This window comes from Microplitis demolitor, chromosome 3 (assembly GCF_026212275.2).
Source record: "Microplitis demolitor isolate Queensland-Clemson2020A chromosome 3, iyMicDemo2.1a, whole genome shotgun sequence".
In the NCBI taxonomy this organism is placed as follows: Eukaryota; Metazoa; Arthropoda; class Insecta; order Hymenoptera; family Braconidae; genus Microplitis; species Microplitis demolitor.
Window position 1 is genome coordinate 4,686,141 of NC_068547.1, and position 21,995 is coordinate 4,708,135.

General features: G+C 29.1%; 1 protein-coding gene across 1 annotated transcript in view; it reads right to left on the bottom strand.

Moving 5' to 3' along the window:
• Window positions 1-21,995, bottom strand: part of LOC103580761 (uncharacterized) — a 142,832-nt gene that overhangs the window by 100,171 nt on the left and 20,666 nt on the right. Inside the window, exon 3 of the mRNA XM_053737806.1 lies at window positions 18,159-18,281. Coding sequence (XP_053593781.1) covers window positions 18,159-18,281 — 123 coding nt within the window. The remainder of the gene's footprint in view (window positions 1-18,158; window positions 18,282-21,995) is intronic.

The following is a 21,995-nucleotide window of genomic DNA, read 5'->3' on the forward strand; positions in this document are numbered from 1 at the left end:
TCAGGTGTTGAATGATGCATCGCATGACAGAAAATCGATAACAACAGTACATACATAAGTTTTATTACATATATATGAGAAATCGTAAGAAAAATCAGAAATCTATCTCGATTTCACGCTTCAAACTCGCGCATACAAGCTTTTCCTCACGAAATTGGATCTAGTATAGCATGAACTAGATGATGCTATATCGTGAGCATATGAAATTAAAATATGCCAGGTCTAACGTTCCAGTACAAGTCGTGCAGGAATAAGCACAAGTACAAAATATAATATGTACCATATATACTGCACACATGACTGTGCATTCAAGTAAACTCAGCTCAACTCAACTACTACTGGGTACAACGGACTTTATCATTTTTCCATCGAACTCTAGTCTAACCCCGTAGAACCTCGAATGGCATCTGGCCTCGTTACGAGTACCTGTACGACACGATTATCGCTAAACTTGTTATTACTACGTGAGATTACATGTATAACGAGTGTGACCTCGTGTTACACATGGTTTAAATATCGCATACTTTACTTTAAGCTCAAAGAATATATAAATATATATATTTTATAGTTTGTTTTATTTTTTAATTATAAATCTGTGATTTATTTTGTACGACAGTTTTTCACGCTCTGGATGTTAAAGCGGTTATTATATTTGAATAAGTTACTCATTTTTCTTTCTAAATTGTTATAATATTCAATGAATAAGTAAAAGTTAAGTCATGGAAAATTATTCTTTATATAAATAAAATTTTAAATTATCAGTTTTAAGGTTTCAACTGTATAACATTTTTTTGTTGGGATATCTATACAGTTATTTTCCATTATATATATATATATATATATATATATATATATATATATATATATATATTCGTAATTTATACATGCATGATAAAATATATGTTATATTAAATATTTATAGAGATTTCGATAAAAATAAATTTCTTTAAAACTTTTTACTGGGGGATTAAAATTAAATAGCTAAAATTATTCATTTGCTTCGATTTGTCATAACGCAATAAGTATGTAAAATATTTCATAAGATTTTAGTGTATATTAAAATTATTTATTATTTATGCAAATAAATTTTTAAATAAAAATTTACTATAAGAAAAAAATGAATATTTTTTCATTTATTTTTGACTTTGTGCTTTTCTCATCTTTCTTCCACCACCATTTACTGCCGAATATACTAAATCGCCGGGGAATCTATCCAGCCGTAAGAAATGTTAAATGTAAATCCCAGGCTTTTATGTGTAACTTTTCATTTTTTTTTTTTTTTTTTTTTTTACGAAAGTTTTTTCGTGTTCGCTAAAAAATATGCGACGGGAAATCACTGACATATTCACTGAATCTCAATAATTTTTTTTTCGCGACAAATATTTATTTACTTAAAAATTTTTGTCTTTAAGATTTAACTTCTTTGATTATATATTTATAGATTTATTTTAAAAAAAATATAATAATGATAACATTGATAACAATGAATGACCAGATATTTTCTGTTATCACTAGACTAATTATTACGTAATATGTCAATCGGATTTTTATATAATTTCGAGTAGTAAATAAATTTTTCGAGTCTAGTTTTTTTTTAATTCATAAATTTTATTCCCGATTTGAAATGGATTAAAAATCGGAATTTTTTTTTTTTTTTTTTAATAATGATAGAAATTTTTTTGAATTTCATTCCACTGTAAAAAAATTTGCAGTGAATGAAAATTTAAATAAAATCCAAAATATTCCAAAAATGACTTCGTTGGGAACTCAAACTCTTTATTTACTAAATGTGCAAAAAAATTTGAATTTGGATTTAAATACAATCTATAATCCCTTCAAATTCACTCCCAATTTCCCGATGTATTTGACCGAGTTTTTACTAAATAAAAGTAAATAGAAAAAACTATATATTCTGTAAAAACTCAAAACGCGCTTTGCGAAACCAACGAGAACCTCTTGCTCGTAATAATAATGGTTACAAAAACTGAATATAAAATAAAGTTTCAATTAAATTAAGCCAGAGTAAATATATACTCTTAAAAAGTAATTTATTGTGATGAATTGAATTGAATAATATGCAGAGCGTTTAAATAATTCAATTTAAATTTCGTAATTAATTCTGTTCAAGTCTTTTGTCTAGAACGTGAGCGATGATAACGATATAAAGTTTGATAAAAGACAAAAAAATAATAATAGTCTAAAAGAGAAAAAGTAAATAGCCGGACTATAGTGATCTAGATGTTATCAACGTGTTTTGAAAGAAAAATTAGTTGGGAGAGTAAATAAAGGAAAAAAAGTTAGTTATAAAAATAAGAGTGAGTAACGAATGATAATGATAATGAAAATGATAATAATAAAAATAAAAATAATAAGAAAAAAACAGGTGATAGGATACCTCAGGCTTCAACACAAGAACCGTAACCGAAAGCACATAAAAACAAGAGCGGTTGTGCGGACAGAATATAGCCACGGGTGGGCTGTATAAAACAAGCCCAAGTGGTGGCCCGCTACAATCGAGAACTAACCATCTACACGTTCACTTTATTCCCAACAATCCTTGTTGTACAATCTATATTATTGTACAACTATAACTATAGTTACCAAAGACCAAGAAAACATTATATCGTGTCACTATCAAGCTGTTATACCTTTCATCTCCAGGAATTCCCGCAGACATTCACGACCCATGCTGAGATGTGGTTATTCGTGTTCCAATATTTTATTTAGTAGACTCGTGATAACACGTAACAGCAAGACTAATGTTATATTTTATCCCAATACATACTTAGTATTTAACGCGGCATAATGGACAAGTGTAATCAGGGCTTTTATCAGTCAATCAATTTATGTACTGTCCAAACATTTACTTTGCAATCAACAGATCTGATTGATTGATTAATTAATTAGTTAATGATATATTTATTGGAATTAGTAACGCGATACTTCAAAATTAGGCTTCAAGTGAATTAAAAAACCACTTGCAGTAAAAACGTCGAAAGATATTGAGTGTCGGTTACGATGTTGGAGAATTAGATCATTAATATCTAATTAAAAGTTGATTTAGTGAAACATCGATTCATTCACCGAAAAACGGAAATCTGCAGCTTCAAAAAAAAAATATATGTGTACACGGAGAAAAAAATATTGTTCTGAGAAGTATACTGTATAGTTACAGTAACAATACGTAATAGTTATCTGCTAGATTGTTACTGCAACAATCTACTGTATCGTTCTGACAACAATACGGTAGATAGCTCTGAGATCTATACCGTATCGTTCTGAGCCCTATCTGACACACGTTTGGAAATCTTTATCATTAATAAATAAATGATTAATAAATAATTTTGATTAAATAAAATAATTTATAAAACTGATTTATCATTTGCAGTCTAAATAAATTTAGAATATAAATATAAATATATCTTTTAATTTTTGAGGTTATATATGTAAATATTTAAATATAATATAAATTTAATTAATTAAATTAATTTAAATTAATTTTTACATCTTTTTCACAATTGAAATATAAAACAGTTTTATTAGATTGATCATTAGGTAAATAATTATTAAGGTTATAGATAGTTAACAAATTAAAAAAAAAATGAACTCGAATTGTTATATTCGAAAATAGGCGCCAAAATGGATGTTTAATTAGGTTAGACGGTGGTGTGTGAGATGACGATCACAGAAAGTCGTATAGGGCTCACGGCTATCTGATAGATAGTTACAGGAACAATACGATATTTTTACCATAAGTATACGTATCGTTGTGGTAACAATCTACGAGTTGCTATACTTTAGATCGTTCGAGGAACAACATTTTTTTTTTGGTGTATATACAGGAGGAATCATCGAAAATGTTTTTATTCCACTATTGAGTCATTTTTTCCACCACGCGATCTCCCAATAAATTTAATTAATTACAAGTTTAATATCTTTTTTGTCGTTAAATATTGATTTTTTAAAGTAGACATGCACATAAAAATCAACTAAAGTTTAATTTAGTTAAAAGCTTAAGCTTTAGATTGATATTTTGTAGGTTTTCATTTAAAATATTTGTAAATATTGATACAAAAAAGGCAACTTTACCAATATTAACTTCTACTAAAAGCTTATTGATACACAAATTACAGTATATATGAAAAAGAATCAGAAAAAAACCAAAAAATAAATGGGAAAATAAAACCATCAGAAAAATTTTTTACTAACTCTGAATTCTAAATGCCAATAGGACAATAAAATTTGAACATAATAATTCAGCTATCAATACCGTATATATAAATATCTATAGATTTATTATATAATATATAAAGTCATAATACCAACAATCAAAACTTGTTAAATTCCTCATCACACCAGTCGTTCATTCGCAAGATATTATTCCCACGATAACCGCAAAATGCAAACTCCGGTCGTAATATAACCTTTCAACCCATTCCCTTATTCTCTATAACAGCAAAATATATATATATATATATATATATATAGAAACGTTGAGATAACTAGAGCATCGAGTATGGCATTTCTGCAAGTGATCGTTAGAAATGATTCCTAACTAGAGAAGTACGAGAGTCTGGAGAGTGAATTGAGCATTAAGCACGATGAACTAATCTGCCAAAGTTGTTTAGTTGGTTGGTTAAAATTATGCACGAGACAGTAGTGCAAGATAATCCATTAATATTTATTTATTTTATTAATATTTCATTTTAATTATAATACTTATCATCATTAATAATTTAATTGATGCTACTTCTTGAGGATATATTAAAAGTGATACTGAATTCCGACGTGTTAATTAAAATTAATCATACCAATTTAATAATTTAATTTATTAAAATTACTCTCGTAAAAGATCTGATTAATTATTTAATATCTTGATAATTGATTATAAATAAATGAAACGAATATTCTACAAATAATTAATTCACAAATAATGGAAAGATTTAAATAGATAACGAGAAAGCTCGTGATAAAAAAAGCTGTCGTTCAAAATAATTTTTATAAAATGCAGTTTCCATTTAATAGTGGGATAGAAGTATTTTTGAAGACATTTTAAAAAATGAATTGTCATTGTATATATTACGAATTATTTTATTTAAATTTTTCAAGTACCCAAAACTGTCCCTAAAGTAGCCAAAAACGGTATTTATGCCCTGTTCTCGTACACACACACGGATGGACGGACGTAAATTTTTGAAAATCGAACCGAAATTAATGGCTTACCTATTTTTAAAAATTTTAAATTCTCAAGGCGGGAAGTTAAAAATAGTAGTATTTTGTTTTAGCCTTGGATCTTTGACTAATTAACATTTCAATGATTAACCTTTTTTTTATGTAAATTACATTACAAGAAAAGTGAAGTATAAAAAAAAATTACTAGAACTCTTTAGGTGAATGCATTTACACCTCCTTTTTTACTACGTGCAGTCAGAAGTAATAAATAGAAGTTGCAAAATAAATATGAAAAATGTAAAAAGTCGTAACAAATTAAGCTATTAAACAATATATAATATTTTAAAAGTAAGTAGATGACAGTTATGGTTTTTAAAACTGTCCTCGTGTGTGAGACATATTTCAAAAAATTCAGTTGGCAGAAAAAGCTTCTAGTATCAGAAGTAAGATATCTTAGATGCGATTTCTCTAATGGAACGAGGCTATAGAGGTATCTCACATCGTATAAAATTGCCGACTGATAAGGGTAAGTGAGATGAGATAGTCATTCGGACAAAATGACAAGAAGAAACTAAAAGCTTTGCCTTCAACTTTTACACTTGACTCTTTATTCTATAATACGATTGCGTCTCTTTATTTTATTTTTCTTTTTCTTTTCGTTTTTTTTTTCTTTTGCTACTGTGACATTTACAAAGCAAAAGCTCGTTTGGAACTGTGGGTCCGTGGATTCTCAATGAAACCAGGACGAAATCTTAAAGGCGCAGATGCCAATGATTGTGTACAGCTGTCACACGCGTATAGAACAAAAAAAACCCTCTTATTCTTTCTTGCAGGATTTTTTTCAGTTTTACTTGGATTGTAAATACTCTAAGGTAAGCTTTACTTCAATGGAAAATTCCAGATACGGACAAATTCAGTCAGTCATTTTCGTCACGTGTTAAGAAAACGGTAGGAAACAATCACAGCGAATAACAAATACAATAAAAAATATATATAATAATAATAAATAAACAAAAATCTATATAATGGTTTAGAAATAAGTAGGTTATATTTTTCTATATCGTTATATAATTTACGAAATAAAAATGGCTGCACCTCTCAGAGAGATCAACTTGTCCCATATTTCTACAGACATCGTCACCGTATATTTTCGAACAAAAAAAAAGTTTATAAAATTAAAAATTCATTGCCTGAAGTCTTCTCTTAATTAATAATAAAGTTCATTCACAATGTATATAAAATTCAAATATATCAATAATTTATACCACAGAATTGTAATTTTATAATTTTATTGATAAATTTTGTAGGCATCAGTGACCCAGTTTTGAATTATTCATTTTCTTAAAAACTGTACTCAACGATAAATAAAAAATCTAAAAGTAAAAATAAATAAAATAGTAGTCAATAATTTATCTAGCTTCCGATTCATTTCAACGATTCCACGATAACAATGACAAATAGCCCGTAGCAATAAATAAAGCCCGGGAAATTAAAAGTGAGAGAGCTGAATGATTCTGACATTTTTCTATCTTATTATTATTTTTTTTTTTTAATGCACTGCACTTACTCATTCTCTCTCACTTACTTATTCACTCACCCACTCACTCTTTCTTTATTCCTCTTACACACGATACATACTCACATATTTTTTCCAGAACTCGAGAACATTATTCATTTATTTTTCGTATACCCGACAGTATACACAAGTGAGATAAAGATAAATAATAAAGAGGAAGAGGAAGTAGGAGAGGAAGTGAGCCAGTGAATGAAAAGAGTAATAAAAAAATAATAAAACAACAAGCCCTCTGTGCCGTACAAAGTAGACATGGCAACGCGGGACACATTGCGCTCATACGTGAAACCCTTGCTCACTTCACTCTGTAAACCATTATTGAGTGAGAGCCTTTTCTAGCGATACAATGTAACCTTAAACAATCTCTACGTATATCAACACTATTGTCTCAAAATTATCCAAGTTATGCTACAACCCTCAATATTATTAACAATTCAAAACTCATTACTTATTCTATTCATACGTATTAGAATGACATCCTCCTAATTTTGTTAATTTATCCCCCAAAAATATTTTGAATAAATCAAACAATTACTTCAGATCGTTCAAAATTTGTAGAATGTTGAAAATCAAAAATAGCTTTTTCTTTTTATTCAATCATTATTTTCATGGTTAAATTTTGTTGAGTATTGATTTAATTAATTTTTCTACTGAAAATCAAGTATAAATAATTTTTTTGTTTTTGAGTAAATTTACATTTTTCTTATAAATTTTTCAATCAAATAAATACTGACTTCTAGATCAATAGAAATTGCTTATACCTCTTTTATTCATAAACATTTGTTTTAGTTCTATAAAAAATTCAAAAGTAGTGATTTTTGAACTATTTTGGCATGTTTCTAGAACGTTTTTATTCTACAAAAGATGCAAAAGTAGTGATTTTGGAATGTTTTTGGAACGTCTTTTTTAGTCCATCAAAAAGTCAAAAATGGTTATTCTAGAACTTTTTTGGAATGCCCATAGAAAATTCCAAAAAAGTTTCAAAAATGTCTTTTTTTGACTCTAAATTTGCTCACAAAAACTTTTTTTTACCATCAAAGTTACTAACGTTCCAAAAAGGTTCCATTCGAAGTTCTAATCCATCCCATGTTTACAAGTTCCACAGGCGGAAGTTTTGTGGAATCTTTTTGGGACGAATTTTTTTTACACGGTAAAATCAGGAGTGAATTCAGAGTGATCTGGATTTTATTTAAATCTGCATTCACTCCAATTATGTGTTCTAATATTAAAATAAACTCTTCTTTCGAGTAAATTTCATCCCGAGGTGATTTGATAAATAAACAGTCATCCACTCCACACTCACTCCAGATTTTTCCGATCATAGTTTTACAGTGTATATAATACGCAATGGCATAATTTATTTTTAAGTGAGTTTAACGATACTTTTATCATGCTATTAAAATTAGTTGTTTTTGATACTTTCTCACTAATTAAAAAGAAGCATTCAATGTTCAAAAATGGGACAATGACAAATGGTACTTCTACCCGATTTGAATTATCATAAATTAATATCACTATTAAACAGATCGCGAGAGTGAGAAGAGATATTTTACATTCAAGTGTTTTAAAATCAAAAACGGCCATGTAATATTCATACTGCTGCTTAATTTTTGACAGATGTCTTTAATGATATTTTATATTAAAGAAGTGAAGGTATAAAATCAGAAGGTAGCTCTCATAATTTTTAATATTCGAAAGATTTTAAGCAAACTCAAGAAATTATTTAACATGAGAAATAATTTGTACCATACTTATACGTATATATATATTTTCAGGACATTCTATCCTGGAAACGGCTATTATTAGCACTTCTATATATATTTATATTTAGATTGATATTATTATTCCTAAGACACTCTAAACTGTGATCTTAACTTGAAGATCATGAAAACACTTGGAAGCACTTTAACAGGTCACAGAGACTCCAACCGAGCGTTTACTAATGTAATACTCCGAACAGTTTAACTGTTAGTGGATTATACTTGTTATTTTTAGTCATACTATTACGAGCGAGTAAACGATAATGAGCTTGGATTATTACGAAAACATAAGTATCCTCAACTACAACAATAACGAGGATTGACTGAGAGTCGGCCGAGTACGGAGTGTTCGAGTGGTCGACTTTACCACTAACGATCCTCTATTTACTATTGATTTTGAATTTTTTACTCAAGTAATCATCAAAATAATAAACTTTTCAAGTACTTTCTTTTTTGTTGTGAATTATTATTAGTATTATTTGATTTATTTTGATACAGAAATAGATATTGTGAATTGATTTGGAAGATAACTTTTGTGAAAGAACTGTCAATAACACTGAGGATGCTTTATCAGCAACACGCTCAAATACGGATACATATATAGATTAAAAGCTTGCTGTGCGATTACGTTGAATCAGTTGACCGTACGGTTTGTCTGGTCTTACCACAAGTTGTTTCTCATTACGCTCGGGTTCATTCAAAGTTTGCATAATACTATCAGACATATGATCTATGCTTTAAAGAGGCGTGAAATACTATCATGGGTGTGGTGAAAATATCCCGCTAATGGATGCTTTATAAAAGTGGTAAAAAAGAAAATAAAAAATAATAATAAAAAATGAAAAACTGGAAAAAATGATAAATATGTAGTGTCAGTGGTTCGTGTATATGCAAAGTGAGACTTGCTTGCGCGTTCATGATGCTAATCAACTAGGACCATCTGTCGGTCAGCGTAGACAGAAATACGTTGAGAAAATTTATTTTATTTTTTATTACTGTTTCTTTGCTTTTAACTTTTTTCGTAATGGAAAATCAAAAATTATTGATGTAAGGAATCGGGGGTTAATAAAAATAATTATAGTTTGGGATAATGATTTAAGAACGAGATATATAATTGGCGAAATGAGTTAACTTTGAATGTACTTCTTGAGCGACTCCTTGTGGCTTCTTATTCCTTTTATTATTTCCGTTTTGTCTCTCTTTCTACACTAACTACCAATGGTGCATAAAAAGTATGAATAAGAGTGAGTAAGAGAGTTTATGTAGTCTGCTGGGGGCGATTTGGCATTTAATGGAATTCAGGGAAAAAGCCGAATGAAGGGCTGAAAACGCAATGGGGTTGGAAATTGAAAATTTCTTGCGGCGACTCTTTAGGCAACTATGGCGAGAAATTACACTTACTACCTTTTCTTTCAACAAACTTATATACATATACTTAAATTTTTTTTTATTACTCATTGTACTCTATTCCCGTACATATATACTTAATTCCTTTGTTCTCAGAGATTCACACTTGAAACTCTATTTTTTCTTAAATTATTAAAATACATTATAAAATGTATATTACATAGAAATCCTAGACAAATCCTAGAAAAGTCTTAGAGAAATTTTTTTCCTTTACTTATATGTAATTATGCTTTCTAACATCGAGCACCAAGTCTGTATTAAGTCTGTATTGAGTCTGTATTTTCTATGGAAGCTTTAGAAAAGACTTCTAAAATCACGCTAGAACATAAAAATGAAAGAAAATAATAATTTTTCCCAATATCAATCACCGAGTCTGTACTGAGTCTGTATTGAGTCTGTATTGAGTCTGTGTTTTCTACGGGAGCTTTAGACAAGGCTTCTGAAATATTGCTGAGAAGACTTCTCTGAAAATTCTAAACAAATCTCAGACAAATCCTAGAGAAGTCTTAGAGAAATTTTTTTCCTTAACTTTTATGTCTGAGAAGACTTCTCTGAAAATCCTAGACAAATCCTAGACAAATCCTAGAGAAGTCTAAAGAAATTTTTTAAGATACATATAATAACAATAATATATATATATATATATATATATATATTTATATATATATTTATATATATATATATATATATATACATGTATGTATAGACATATTTTTATTTTTATTGCATCATTATGTTTTATTTTTTCAACAAAGCAAACTCAACTTGTTTATCACTGAAAAATATAAAATACCGAAAATTGTGACTTTAATTAATAATAATCGTACGTACACACATAGACAGATGTGGATACTCGGGCATCCTATAGCCTCAAAATGTCAAGATCCGTTCAAAATCTGATTTTTGAAAATCGGACAGAAACCCATAACTTGCATTTTTTTGATAATTTTCAATTTCCTTTCCGGGAAATCAAAAAATATCCCTAAGTTTTAAGTCACTACCATAGAACATGATTTGTGAATAAAAAAGCGTTCAATCAAATGAAAGACGAGGCAAAATGGGCTACCCAAATATTTCCATATGAAATTTTTTTTCTCAATAGTGATTTATAAGTTACACACTTATTCTTGAAAAATATGACGAGCCATAGAATCACGTCAGATTTTTTTTCGAAAATCTAGATCATTTTTTAAAAATTTAAGCAAGACGTAAAATCTTTGAAACATTCAATATTAAAGTGAAGTTTTTTCTGTGGCTATTTCAGTCAGCCCTTTTTGGCGAAATCAGAAAAAAATTGTAATTACGATCCTTTGACTTTTTTTTCAATTCGAGCATTTCAACCAAAATTGACTTTTCAATTTTAAAAAAGATTAAACCTGATTAAAATTATAAATTTCAACCAAGGAAGATAATAACAATAACTTCAGAACATAATTATTTATTGTTTAGTAGTGAAAAATAAAGAAGAGTGAAATACAAAATGAAATAAGTTGCGGAGTAAAATCAGTAAGAAAAAAATACGTTACGAGGATTATACGTGTGATCATCCAACAATAAATCAGAATTAATTTAAGCACCGTGGAAATCCTCTTTGGATCTGTGGAAAATGTAGTGGGAGGTGGTAGGTTTTACGTTTTACTCGGCCACAAGCTCCCTGAAGTTTATAGTAGAAACGAACCGCCCAGAGATTCATAAATCCAAATAAACGTTCTTACTCTCTTTCTCTTTATCTTTCTCTACTCTATTCTTTTTTCTTACTGCTTTTCTATCAAATCCTTTTCGTCCACAACCGCGATTCTGCGATCTCGTCGATAGATTCATTCTGCAAGTGCAACTTTTATCTGAACTCTCTTTCTTTATATACATATGTATAGTAAAATAACGGTCTTCAGAGTTGAGAGTTCTGGTGAGTTATCATGATAAATAGTTTCTTTATTGCAACAGTAATATCACTGTGAGTAAAATTGAGGAAATGGCCAAGTTAATATCATCGTCTTATCTATCGTAATTTATCATTTTCTAATTAGCACTCTATAAACTATCACGCATAAGCATATTTAAATGCACTGAGTTCATAATCATCGGTAAGTTTGTTTAAAAATAATTTTCGAGATTCTATATAAATTACCGTAATATATTCAGGAAAAGATGGGGTAAAATGAGCTTTTTATAGAAAAAAATCTACTTTTTATTTATTTTTCAGAGAATTCATTTCACCCAACACTTTGAATTTCGCTCTCAATAATTGGGTTATATTGGAATCAAAGATTTATCAAACGACTGATAGAATAGTAGAAACGCTTAAGAAAATGCTTACATGGAGAAATTATTCTCGTTTGAAATGCTGTTGAGTCATAGTAAAGGCAGACCATGTTAGCCACCTACAAATAGATACATGCAAAAATTACTATGGCCATAGTAAAATTTACAATGGTTACAGTAACTTTTGATATAATCATTTTGAATGTTGCTATGGTCATCGTAATTTGTCCATGTGGACACTGAAAAAAAAAATCTGTAGTCGCTACCGATTATTTTGGTAGCTGTTATCGATTAAAATCGGTAGCAGCTACCGACAAATAATCGGTTACCGATTACTTTTTTCAGTGTGTTTATTTGAATTTTCATTAGGTGGCCAACATGGTTCAGCTTTATTTATGACACCATAGCATTTTAAACGCGAATAATTTCTCCGTGTTAGTACAGATTTTAATCCACAGATAATCGGAATTATTGAAATAAGCTCAGTTAAAGTAATTTTTATTCAGTCTCGAAAATGCGACTTCTTAATAATAAATTGTGTTTTTAATTTTTTTTTTTTTTATTAAAAAAAATGTTTCATATTTCTTTTTTAATATGAAGGGATGAAAAATAGTGAATTCTATAAGGGTTCAGGGTAAAACATTTTTTTTTGTGATTTAAAAGTAATCGAGGATTGAAATAAAATGAGTACATGGACCCTCAGAACGACCCTCGGACTTTTCAGAAGTTCAATGCTAAAGTTTTTAATAAGAGATATGGCAGTCACGTATAGCTAAGCTAATATATATTGAACGATTCGTGTAAGACGCGTTATTACTTGGCATACCTACGGAGACGTCGTTTTTTTCGCTTTTCTACGGGTAAGATATTTCAGTGATATGTCAAACGAGAAGGTTGACATTAAAGAAGACGCTATGCAGACGCGCGTCATATTACTGTGTGCATCTCGGCTTATATCTAGATATATATGTATATATATATATACTTTAAGTCAGTCGATAATACTTTTGTGATTTTCAATGTGAGATATCAAATTCTTATATAGAAATATATTCTTTGTAAGATTACTTGTCATTTCAAGTCGAGGACATAATATAATATAACATAATATATCATATACACATACATTTTTTCCACATTAAAGCAATGTCGTAATATATACTTTATAGCGCTTAAAAATTAATTGGCCAACAGTAAATTATTTATTTATTGAAATTAAATTTTTAATATGATATTAAATATTCAAAAAGTTATATTTAATATATACTAAAAGTCCATTTTATAAAAAAATTTAATTGAATTTATAATTTGATGTTTATCATAAGCGAAAGCACTTAAAATAACTTGAATGTAGCCTGATCTAACTTTATCAAATTTTATATTTACATTCACTTTAGTCTATTTAAACCCACGCAGATTCCGATAGATCTTTAATTTTAAATTATTTAAAAATTTTTTAAGCTCAATATTTAATATTTTCACGGTTCGATAATTTGACCTTTCCTTTAGCTTTGGTCTACATTGATCCGTAAATCTAAATAACTTTTTTATCCGAGTATTTATATATGAATTTTATTTGTGAACAAAAATATCTATGTATTATATATGATCATATTAATTATTTTAAGTTAGAGTAATGTGATATATAGAATTCAACACAATATTTAAAATAAGATAACAGTTATGATAAACAAATGGCGAATTGGCTGAGTCTCTAGAGAAAAGTAGAAATGAATAAATAACAAAAGGTATCACACACATAAATACATATATATATATATATATATATATATATATATATATATATATATATACATATGTAGAGAGAGGGAAGAAGTCGAAACGCGAATTACGGGTCGAGCGATCGATCGTCATCGGCGATAAGTTCAACGAGCCGCGCAAGCCTGCCTATTCGCCACATGAGCAGTATATACAGAATTAAAATGAGGATGAGGAGAGTAGTAAACGTGGTTGCAGTAGGACCTGTTCGAAGAAGAGAAAGAGGAGACGATTATATTGGTATAATGTATAAGTTGTGAAAGAGAGAAAGAGTAAGAGAGAAACTGAAATCGGTAGTGAACGAGAACACCCACATGGCAGCTTCCAGTTGACCTGTCTCGCCAAAAATGCAGAGTATTCTCCCAAGAGAGAAAGAGAGTTCGCGACCCGACAGGGTCCACGCTTTGCAGAATCGGGCGTGCGACGCGAGGAAGGGTTTGAGTCGTTCGGAAACGAGCCGGAAACTTGGGGATCGATATTTGGACTCGGTGAAGCGAATGCAAACGCGGCAACACGAGAGAATTATAAAAAGAAAAACAAAAATATAAATAAAATATAGACCGAAGAAATTCAGAAATAAAAAATAAAATAAAATACAACGCATGAAAGAATTGGAAAATGAGAGTTTCTGCATACACAAAAAAAAACCGAACTTGAGCCAAGAAGATCATTATAAAGAAAAAAAATTTTTTGACTTGAGAATATTTTTTCTTGAAATTGATATTCTTGATTTGGAAAAAAAATTATCGATTGATAAATCAAAATTCGTGACTCGAACATAATTTTTATGCATTAAAAAAATTTTTTTTTGCTGAGGGAACCTCAAATTCTTGTCCTGACTCGGAGTAAAAGTGGTAAAAAAACTCAGTCCAAGAATATCAGTCTCTTGGTTTTTAAATATCCCCACCTAACCATTGAGAATAGAGACCTCTTTGCCTTTGTTAAAGTATTTATAGTTAAAATTTTATGTACCAATATATCGGACCTATGTCAACCTAGTGAATAACAGTAAAGACTTCTAGTTAGTTTAAAATATATAAAAGAATTATAATTCAATTTCGATGAAAAAAAATTTATTGATTCAAGTTAAAATTTTTTTTTTGTATATATATATATATGTATATAAAGACTATGGACATGTAAAATATATGTTAAATGAAAAGTCTGTTGTAAGTAGCAAAACTCTTGGACAATCTTGTAAGCGTATTGCGAGAATCCGATTTACCATAACTTCTGTATTCGCATTTAAAGTTTCGATAAAACGATACGAAATCGATTGTATATATTTATGTATACAGCTTGCGAAAAATAGTAAATAGAAAAGAATAAATTGGTGAAAAAAATTAAAAGGTCAGTAAGTGAAAATGAATTTCAATTGGAATGGCAATTACGAAAATATCTTTGAATTAATCTACAGAATTCATTGTCCAAAAGACTAAAAAGTAAAGCTACGGTTTTACAGGTCGTCAGGATATTATATTCTCCACGTGAGACTGCACTTACGTCTACTACTTGCCAGTGGTAGTAATAGTGGTAGCATCGAACACTGTACTGGGCAAGTCGAGTGTGGAGACTCGCGTAGGGGCCGATGGGAAACGAGAGGTTTATACTACACAGTCACGGAGGACACGAGAGAGAAAAGTGACTCAAGAGGGCCGCGTCGAATTTCCCGCAGGAATATATGAGATTCTTTGGATTCCAACGGCGACTCTTTTTATCTATTCCGAATTTTAAAATGCGCTAGTGCCTATATCGCGACGCTACAGGAGATGAGGGAGTTTCGGTGAACGAAACTCCGATAGTTATTTCTTTTTATATCATACATATTATTATTATTTGGGATTTTTTTTTTTTAGCGAAAATTGGTTTTTTAGAGTTTATTTTAAATAAAAGTCAACTATGAATATTTCAGTATCGGGATTTTTGTTACTCGATTGATTTTTTTTCTTTTAATATATATTTTATTTTTTCAGTAAATATTTCATTGGAATTTTTATTAATGCTATAATGAAAACTCATTTTAATCAATAAAAATCGATGGTCAAAAAATATTTTTTATATTGAAAAAAAAAAAATTACCAGCATAATATTGCGTTAAATGTGAGCTGATCATTGATGAAACTTAAACAAGACGTTCTGAGAGACTAGCTGTTAAACACTGTAAATTTTAAAATGCCATATTTATCTACTGTGCTATGAGCAATCCTTTGTAGTATCAATTATCCGTCTTTAGCAAGAGTTACCCCTAGATCTGATTCAATCAGGTAGTATTGAGATTTTTAAGAATAAGATGTATGATTATCTACACGGAGAGAAAATAATCGTAATGATTACCATTCTACATAGTAACCAGACTAATTTTTTGTAAAATGTTAAATAATGCTGTGTAGAATAGGATTCATTACATTTTTCTGGTAATAACTACTATGTTACATTGAAACAAGGAAAATGGTAAAAATCGTTATCCAGCATGAGAATCAGGGCTATGTAGAATGTTACTCAGTCCCATGCTTGAATAACTGTCATTACAGTTTGATAAATATTTATGACAACGAAGTAAACAAACGAAGTAAATAAATTGTTTATTACTAAATATTATAATTTTTAAAATTATTCTTTATCTTTTATCAAAAAATGATATTTCATTATGAGCAATATTTTAATTATTTCAATAGATTAATTCAATTTCTACATATATTTAAAGTAACTTGAGTTATTTCTTTGGTCATAACCTTATTTACTAAATATAAAATAAATAAAAGATCGTAAATGTTACTAGGTAACATTGTAGTCATGTCCATTTGCATAGTTCTCTCGTCAATGTAGAATGGTAATCATTCCTACGCTAGCATAGCCAACGTTACCATGTAGAATGGGGGGATTACTCTGTCCCGAGACTCTTGACGTTAAAAAATCCTCGTTGCTATGTAACATAGTAATGGTTACTACTATTTCTACATAAGAATTAGAACTATTCTTTTCTCTCCGTATACTAAATCTAGATTTTAATTAACGGAATTTGTAACGGCGTATCATTGAACTTTATATCACTCATTATCTATTGACATTGTATTTTTGTCTGCATGACTGATTTAAATTACAAGCATTATTGTTGTTTGATCACTTCAAATTTTTATACTACTTTTGTAAGATCATCAGTTTTATTTCATTTTGTCATTTTGCGTATGCCTTGGCATGAAAAATTCAATAAAAAAAAAATAATAAATAAATAAATGAAAATAAATATATATATATATATATATATATATATATATATATATATATATATATATATAAATTTAAATTGATAATTTAATTGCTGTAGAAATTAAAAAAATTTCAACTCATAAAAAAAAAAAAAAATCACGACATTGTAGTTATAAGTATCGGCATATAATACAGTCAGAAAAAAAAAATGAAAAAAGTTAATACTCGAGGAAGAGAACGATGTTTTAGAGCGATTTAATAAAATTCATGGAAATTTAAGCGAAAAATAATACCCAGGTAGAGTGACGCTGTCGATTCAGACGCAGCGTAAAGGAAACTTTTCTTTAACTTGATTTATTAATTTATCCGATGATCAACTCTCTCATAGACTTTACGACCGCGTTTTCGAGTAACTCCAACAGGCTCATACTCGCTATTACTTTTTTTCTATCTCTGTCTTATCATTCCACCCGCCGTCTTTCTCTTTCTCTATCATGCATTCATCCGTCTACTCTGCTAGTTGTAGTAGCAGTAGACGCGGATAATAAACTTTTAAAACTTTTTCATAGTTATTTTTTTTATGTCTCACACAGAAAACTTACTCGATTGCACTCGGAAAAATTTCAACAGTTATAATTATCTTTTTGCTTCAATTATTTATATTTTAAACAAAAAACCTAACGTATGATATTGAGCCTGCGTACACGGAATCGGGAACATGTTGAGAAAAAAAGTGAGTTTATTATTAAAATGTTTACAGACACAAACAAACAACTATGTGAATAAACTTGTTTGTGTGACTGTGAACAGGGTACGAAACCCTCTTTCATTATTTAAATTACTCACAATAACTGTTAATTGTACTCCATATATATATATAGATGCGTATAAAAGTTTACGTAATATATAAATGAGTTAAAAACTAGTCAAGAACTAAATAATAATAATAAAAATAATAATGATAATAATAAATGCACTAAAGAATGATGAATACTCACCGAGTTCGGGGCCGCAGACTCGAGGGATAATTTCTAGAATGGCACTGCAAGACGGGTCTTCGAAACACAATTGTCGTGCAAATAGACAATTGAGAATTGCCACTGCAGTCTTAATATTTGGACCTGCAACAATTTAATCATCATTTTACTATTTATTAAATTTTCATACTTTTTTTTTTACAATATCGAAAAATAAACTCTGATTGGTATTAATATGTTTTTTTACATTTTTTTTGTGTGTGTTAATAATGGGACACATGAGATCGCTCAGATGTCTGATTCTCCTGCTTAGTACATATTTAATGTGTTTTGTTATACTCAATTGATTATGAAATTTAACAAAGAGATAAAAATCATTATTCAAGCTACGGTGGGAATTTAATTTTAATTTGAAAAACCGCTTTTAATTTGGGATTTTAATGGGACACATTGATGGTACAAAATTTTTGTAGCTAATATTACATGTTGGATGTTAACGAAAACTTCTGTTCTATGGATCATTGTTATATTTTTTTAAAATTATTTTTGTTGATTTAACGAGATATAAGCGCAAAAAAAATTTGAAAACATTCATAAATAATGCGTTGTAGTCTATTTTTAATAAAAATGATAGGGGTTGGGGAGGGGGGCAAATAGGCCCCTTAAATTTTGAGGACCCATTTCACCCCCCTTTTCCTATTGTTTTAAAGCAAGATTAATTTTTCATGCATTTTGTATCACTTCACATTTGACGACTTTTTTCAAGTCAAAAATATAAAAAGAAAATTACTTGTGTATTAAATATGAAGAAGTACTTAAACAAATATTATATATAACAGTAAGAAAATCATATAACAAAGAAAGAAAAAAATTTTTTTAAAAAGGCTTGAAACAGTTATTATCACTATAATTATTCTCAAGCAATTTAAGCCCAAGACTTACTTTAGCAAAATTTATTTTCAAATTCCATATTCGAAGAACAAAAAAAATTGCTACAGAATTAAATTTTTTTTTTATTATCTCTAAATGTAAACGAAAAATAAACAATTTCGTATAATTAGAATAAATTTTCCCTCAGCGTTTCCATTCAACCCAACTCTCCTTTATTTAAAAACAAAATAAAAAAAAAATCTATCTAGAAAATGGTCTCAAGAGAGTAAAAGCACGCACGCTGTCATCTAGATTTTTACGACGTACTATAGCGTAACGGAAGTCGATAAAAGAAGCTCTCGGTGCAGCAATTAATTACAAAACGTTCACTACCGCAGCACTGGGCTATAAAGTATACCTTTACACTACTTTGTGCGACCGACTGTAACTACTCGGGAGTACGGCACACACGTACCAGTAACATCGCACAGTACATAACATACTTCAATCTATACGTACAAAATTTAACTCCCAAATGGTTATTCTTGATGGATAGCATTGCTCTCATAAAAAATTATCTGCATACACATTTCGTTCAGTTTTAGCTACGATCAGATCAATTTACTTTTAGTAAACATGACGCAATATCCATTCTCGGTTGAAACAAATTAACTTTCAATAACTAACACGATGCAATACTGGAAATATTAGTCCAGCATAAATATCGAAACAATATTTATAATAATGATAATAATTTCTTTTATTGCACCTGCATTGAAACTGCGAGTTTTAATGCTTGTTAAGCCAGATTAAACCATTGCCAATTTCAGATCAATGAAATTTACCGAGCAGAAAATTCTGACTTCATTGCGTTCCTGTCAGAAATACATTTATTTGTTTGTTGCGAACCTCGAAATATTTATGTCATTTTAATAACCAACCAACTGACAATTTGGTTTGAAAAATTGAAAAAAAAGAGCCATTGTTTTCTCTATTAAATTACTTAAAATGTGTATTGAAAATAACAGAATTATTTTTTTGCCGAGCTATCAGTTTGAAATTAGTCTATTTTGACTGTCTTCAGACATTAGAACTCCCAGTATCAATGCGGGTAGTCATCAAAAATATAATGCATGACAAGGGATAAAATCTACACAGAAAAAACATAATTTTGAGTCAAAAAGAATTGTCTTGAGCCGAAAATATCATGGAGAAAAAAAATTGCTTTGGTTCAATAATATTTTCTTCTTAAAATTTATATTTTTTATTTAAGAAAATATTTCTTTGATTGATAAGTTTACATTCTTGTTTCAACTGTATTACGAACTTAAAACAAGTGGTAAGAACTCAGTTCAAGAATATCAGTCTCTTGGTTTTCAAATACGCCCATCTCTTTTCAAATTATTGAGAACAGAGACCTCTTTGCCTTTGTCGAAGTATTAGCAGAAAGAATTAGTAAAAGGGTAGCAGAAAAGTTTTCAAAATTAGAAGACGCGAGTTCAATCCCGACAGAAGTCTTGTGTTTTTTAAAAAATAATAACACTGCCATAATTTTTTTAATTAAAAAAAAACTATATGTTCGGTATGATAAAATGCCGTTTTGAATCAAGGCGCTAATGTGTCATACAAAGAGGATGATTTACTTGGGACAAGAATATCGCACTCTTAGTTAAAGAATAAATTTTCTTTCACCAGAAGTAAAACACTTAAATGAAGAATTTTATCGTTTTTGATGCAAGTGAAAATTTTCTCTAATTACCAAAACAGAATGACTTAAAACAAGAATTCAATTCCAAAGAAAAAAAATTCGTTATTCATTGAATTTTTTTACTGTGATTTGAAATCGAATGTCAGCACTCGGCTCCTATTTGGGCAGTCAAGTTCACCCTCGTCTGAAATCTTGTTTCATCCCCTGTCATTCAATTTATAGGCAATACTTATTATTAATAACCATTCGATGCCTTATATTTTATTTATAAATAATATGTTTAGTTTCATTGAAACGAACATAAATTAATAAAAATATATAAATAAAAAAGTTTATCGAATATTCATTTAAAAAGCTTTACTCATAATTTATTACATAGCTCAATTGAGATTCGGTTCCCGAAAATAATGTTTAAGCCCTCCAAAAACTAGGGTCTTTACAGAATACGTTAGTTGAATTTATAAGAGACTAATGTGATCAATTGTGCGTAGGTCTTCTCTGCCTTAGATTTTTTATGCTTCGCGTCAAGAATTTAGATGAATTTTACTTTTGTATTCCATTATAGTAATGAAAACTTTATGTTAACTGTATATTGAATAATGAATCACAAGAAATTACGATCAATAATTTAATTATTTAGTAATAATATGAAGAATGATATAAATAAGGAAATGATTTATGTCATAAATAACTTCCGTCAAAAATAATCAAGACAAATATCCTCTAGCTATAATAATCATGAGGATCATCTACAGATATTTTTAAATAAAATTTATCTAGTTCTGATAGAACTTTTTTTTGTTAAAGAGTTTATCAAAAAAATAAATGTGGGTGTTTGGCATAAATGCTTAATTATCTTGCGAATAATTTTAAAAGTTCTCGAAAATTTTTAGCTGTAAAAACATGTTGACTCTTGACAAAAAATAATTCGAGCCGGGTAAAGTCCATTCAATAAATCTTAGCGATTGCATCTGACTGATCGTACCATTAACTTCGAAGCACTTGGTCGTCATTTGGGATCCCTTTATAATAAAGGATCTTGAGGAGGCAACACACTGAAGATTCATCGTAAATGTCGGTGAGAAAATAAGTTTGCAGCGTGGATTTGTAGGAAAAAAAAAATATCAAAAAAGAAGAGAACGCGGTGTAATAAAAACAAAGATGAAAAAATAAAAGATGAGTGAGGAAAAAAAAGGAAAGGAAGAATAAAAATGTCATTCAGAAAGGTCAAACGGGAAAACCGATAGCTTTGACATGAGTTTCTGCTCCCAGTTTTTGGG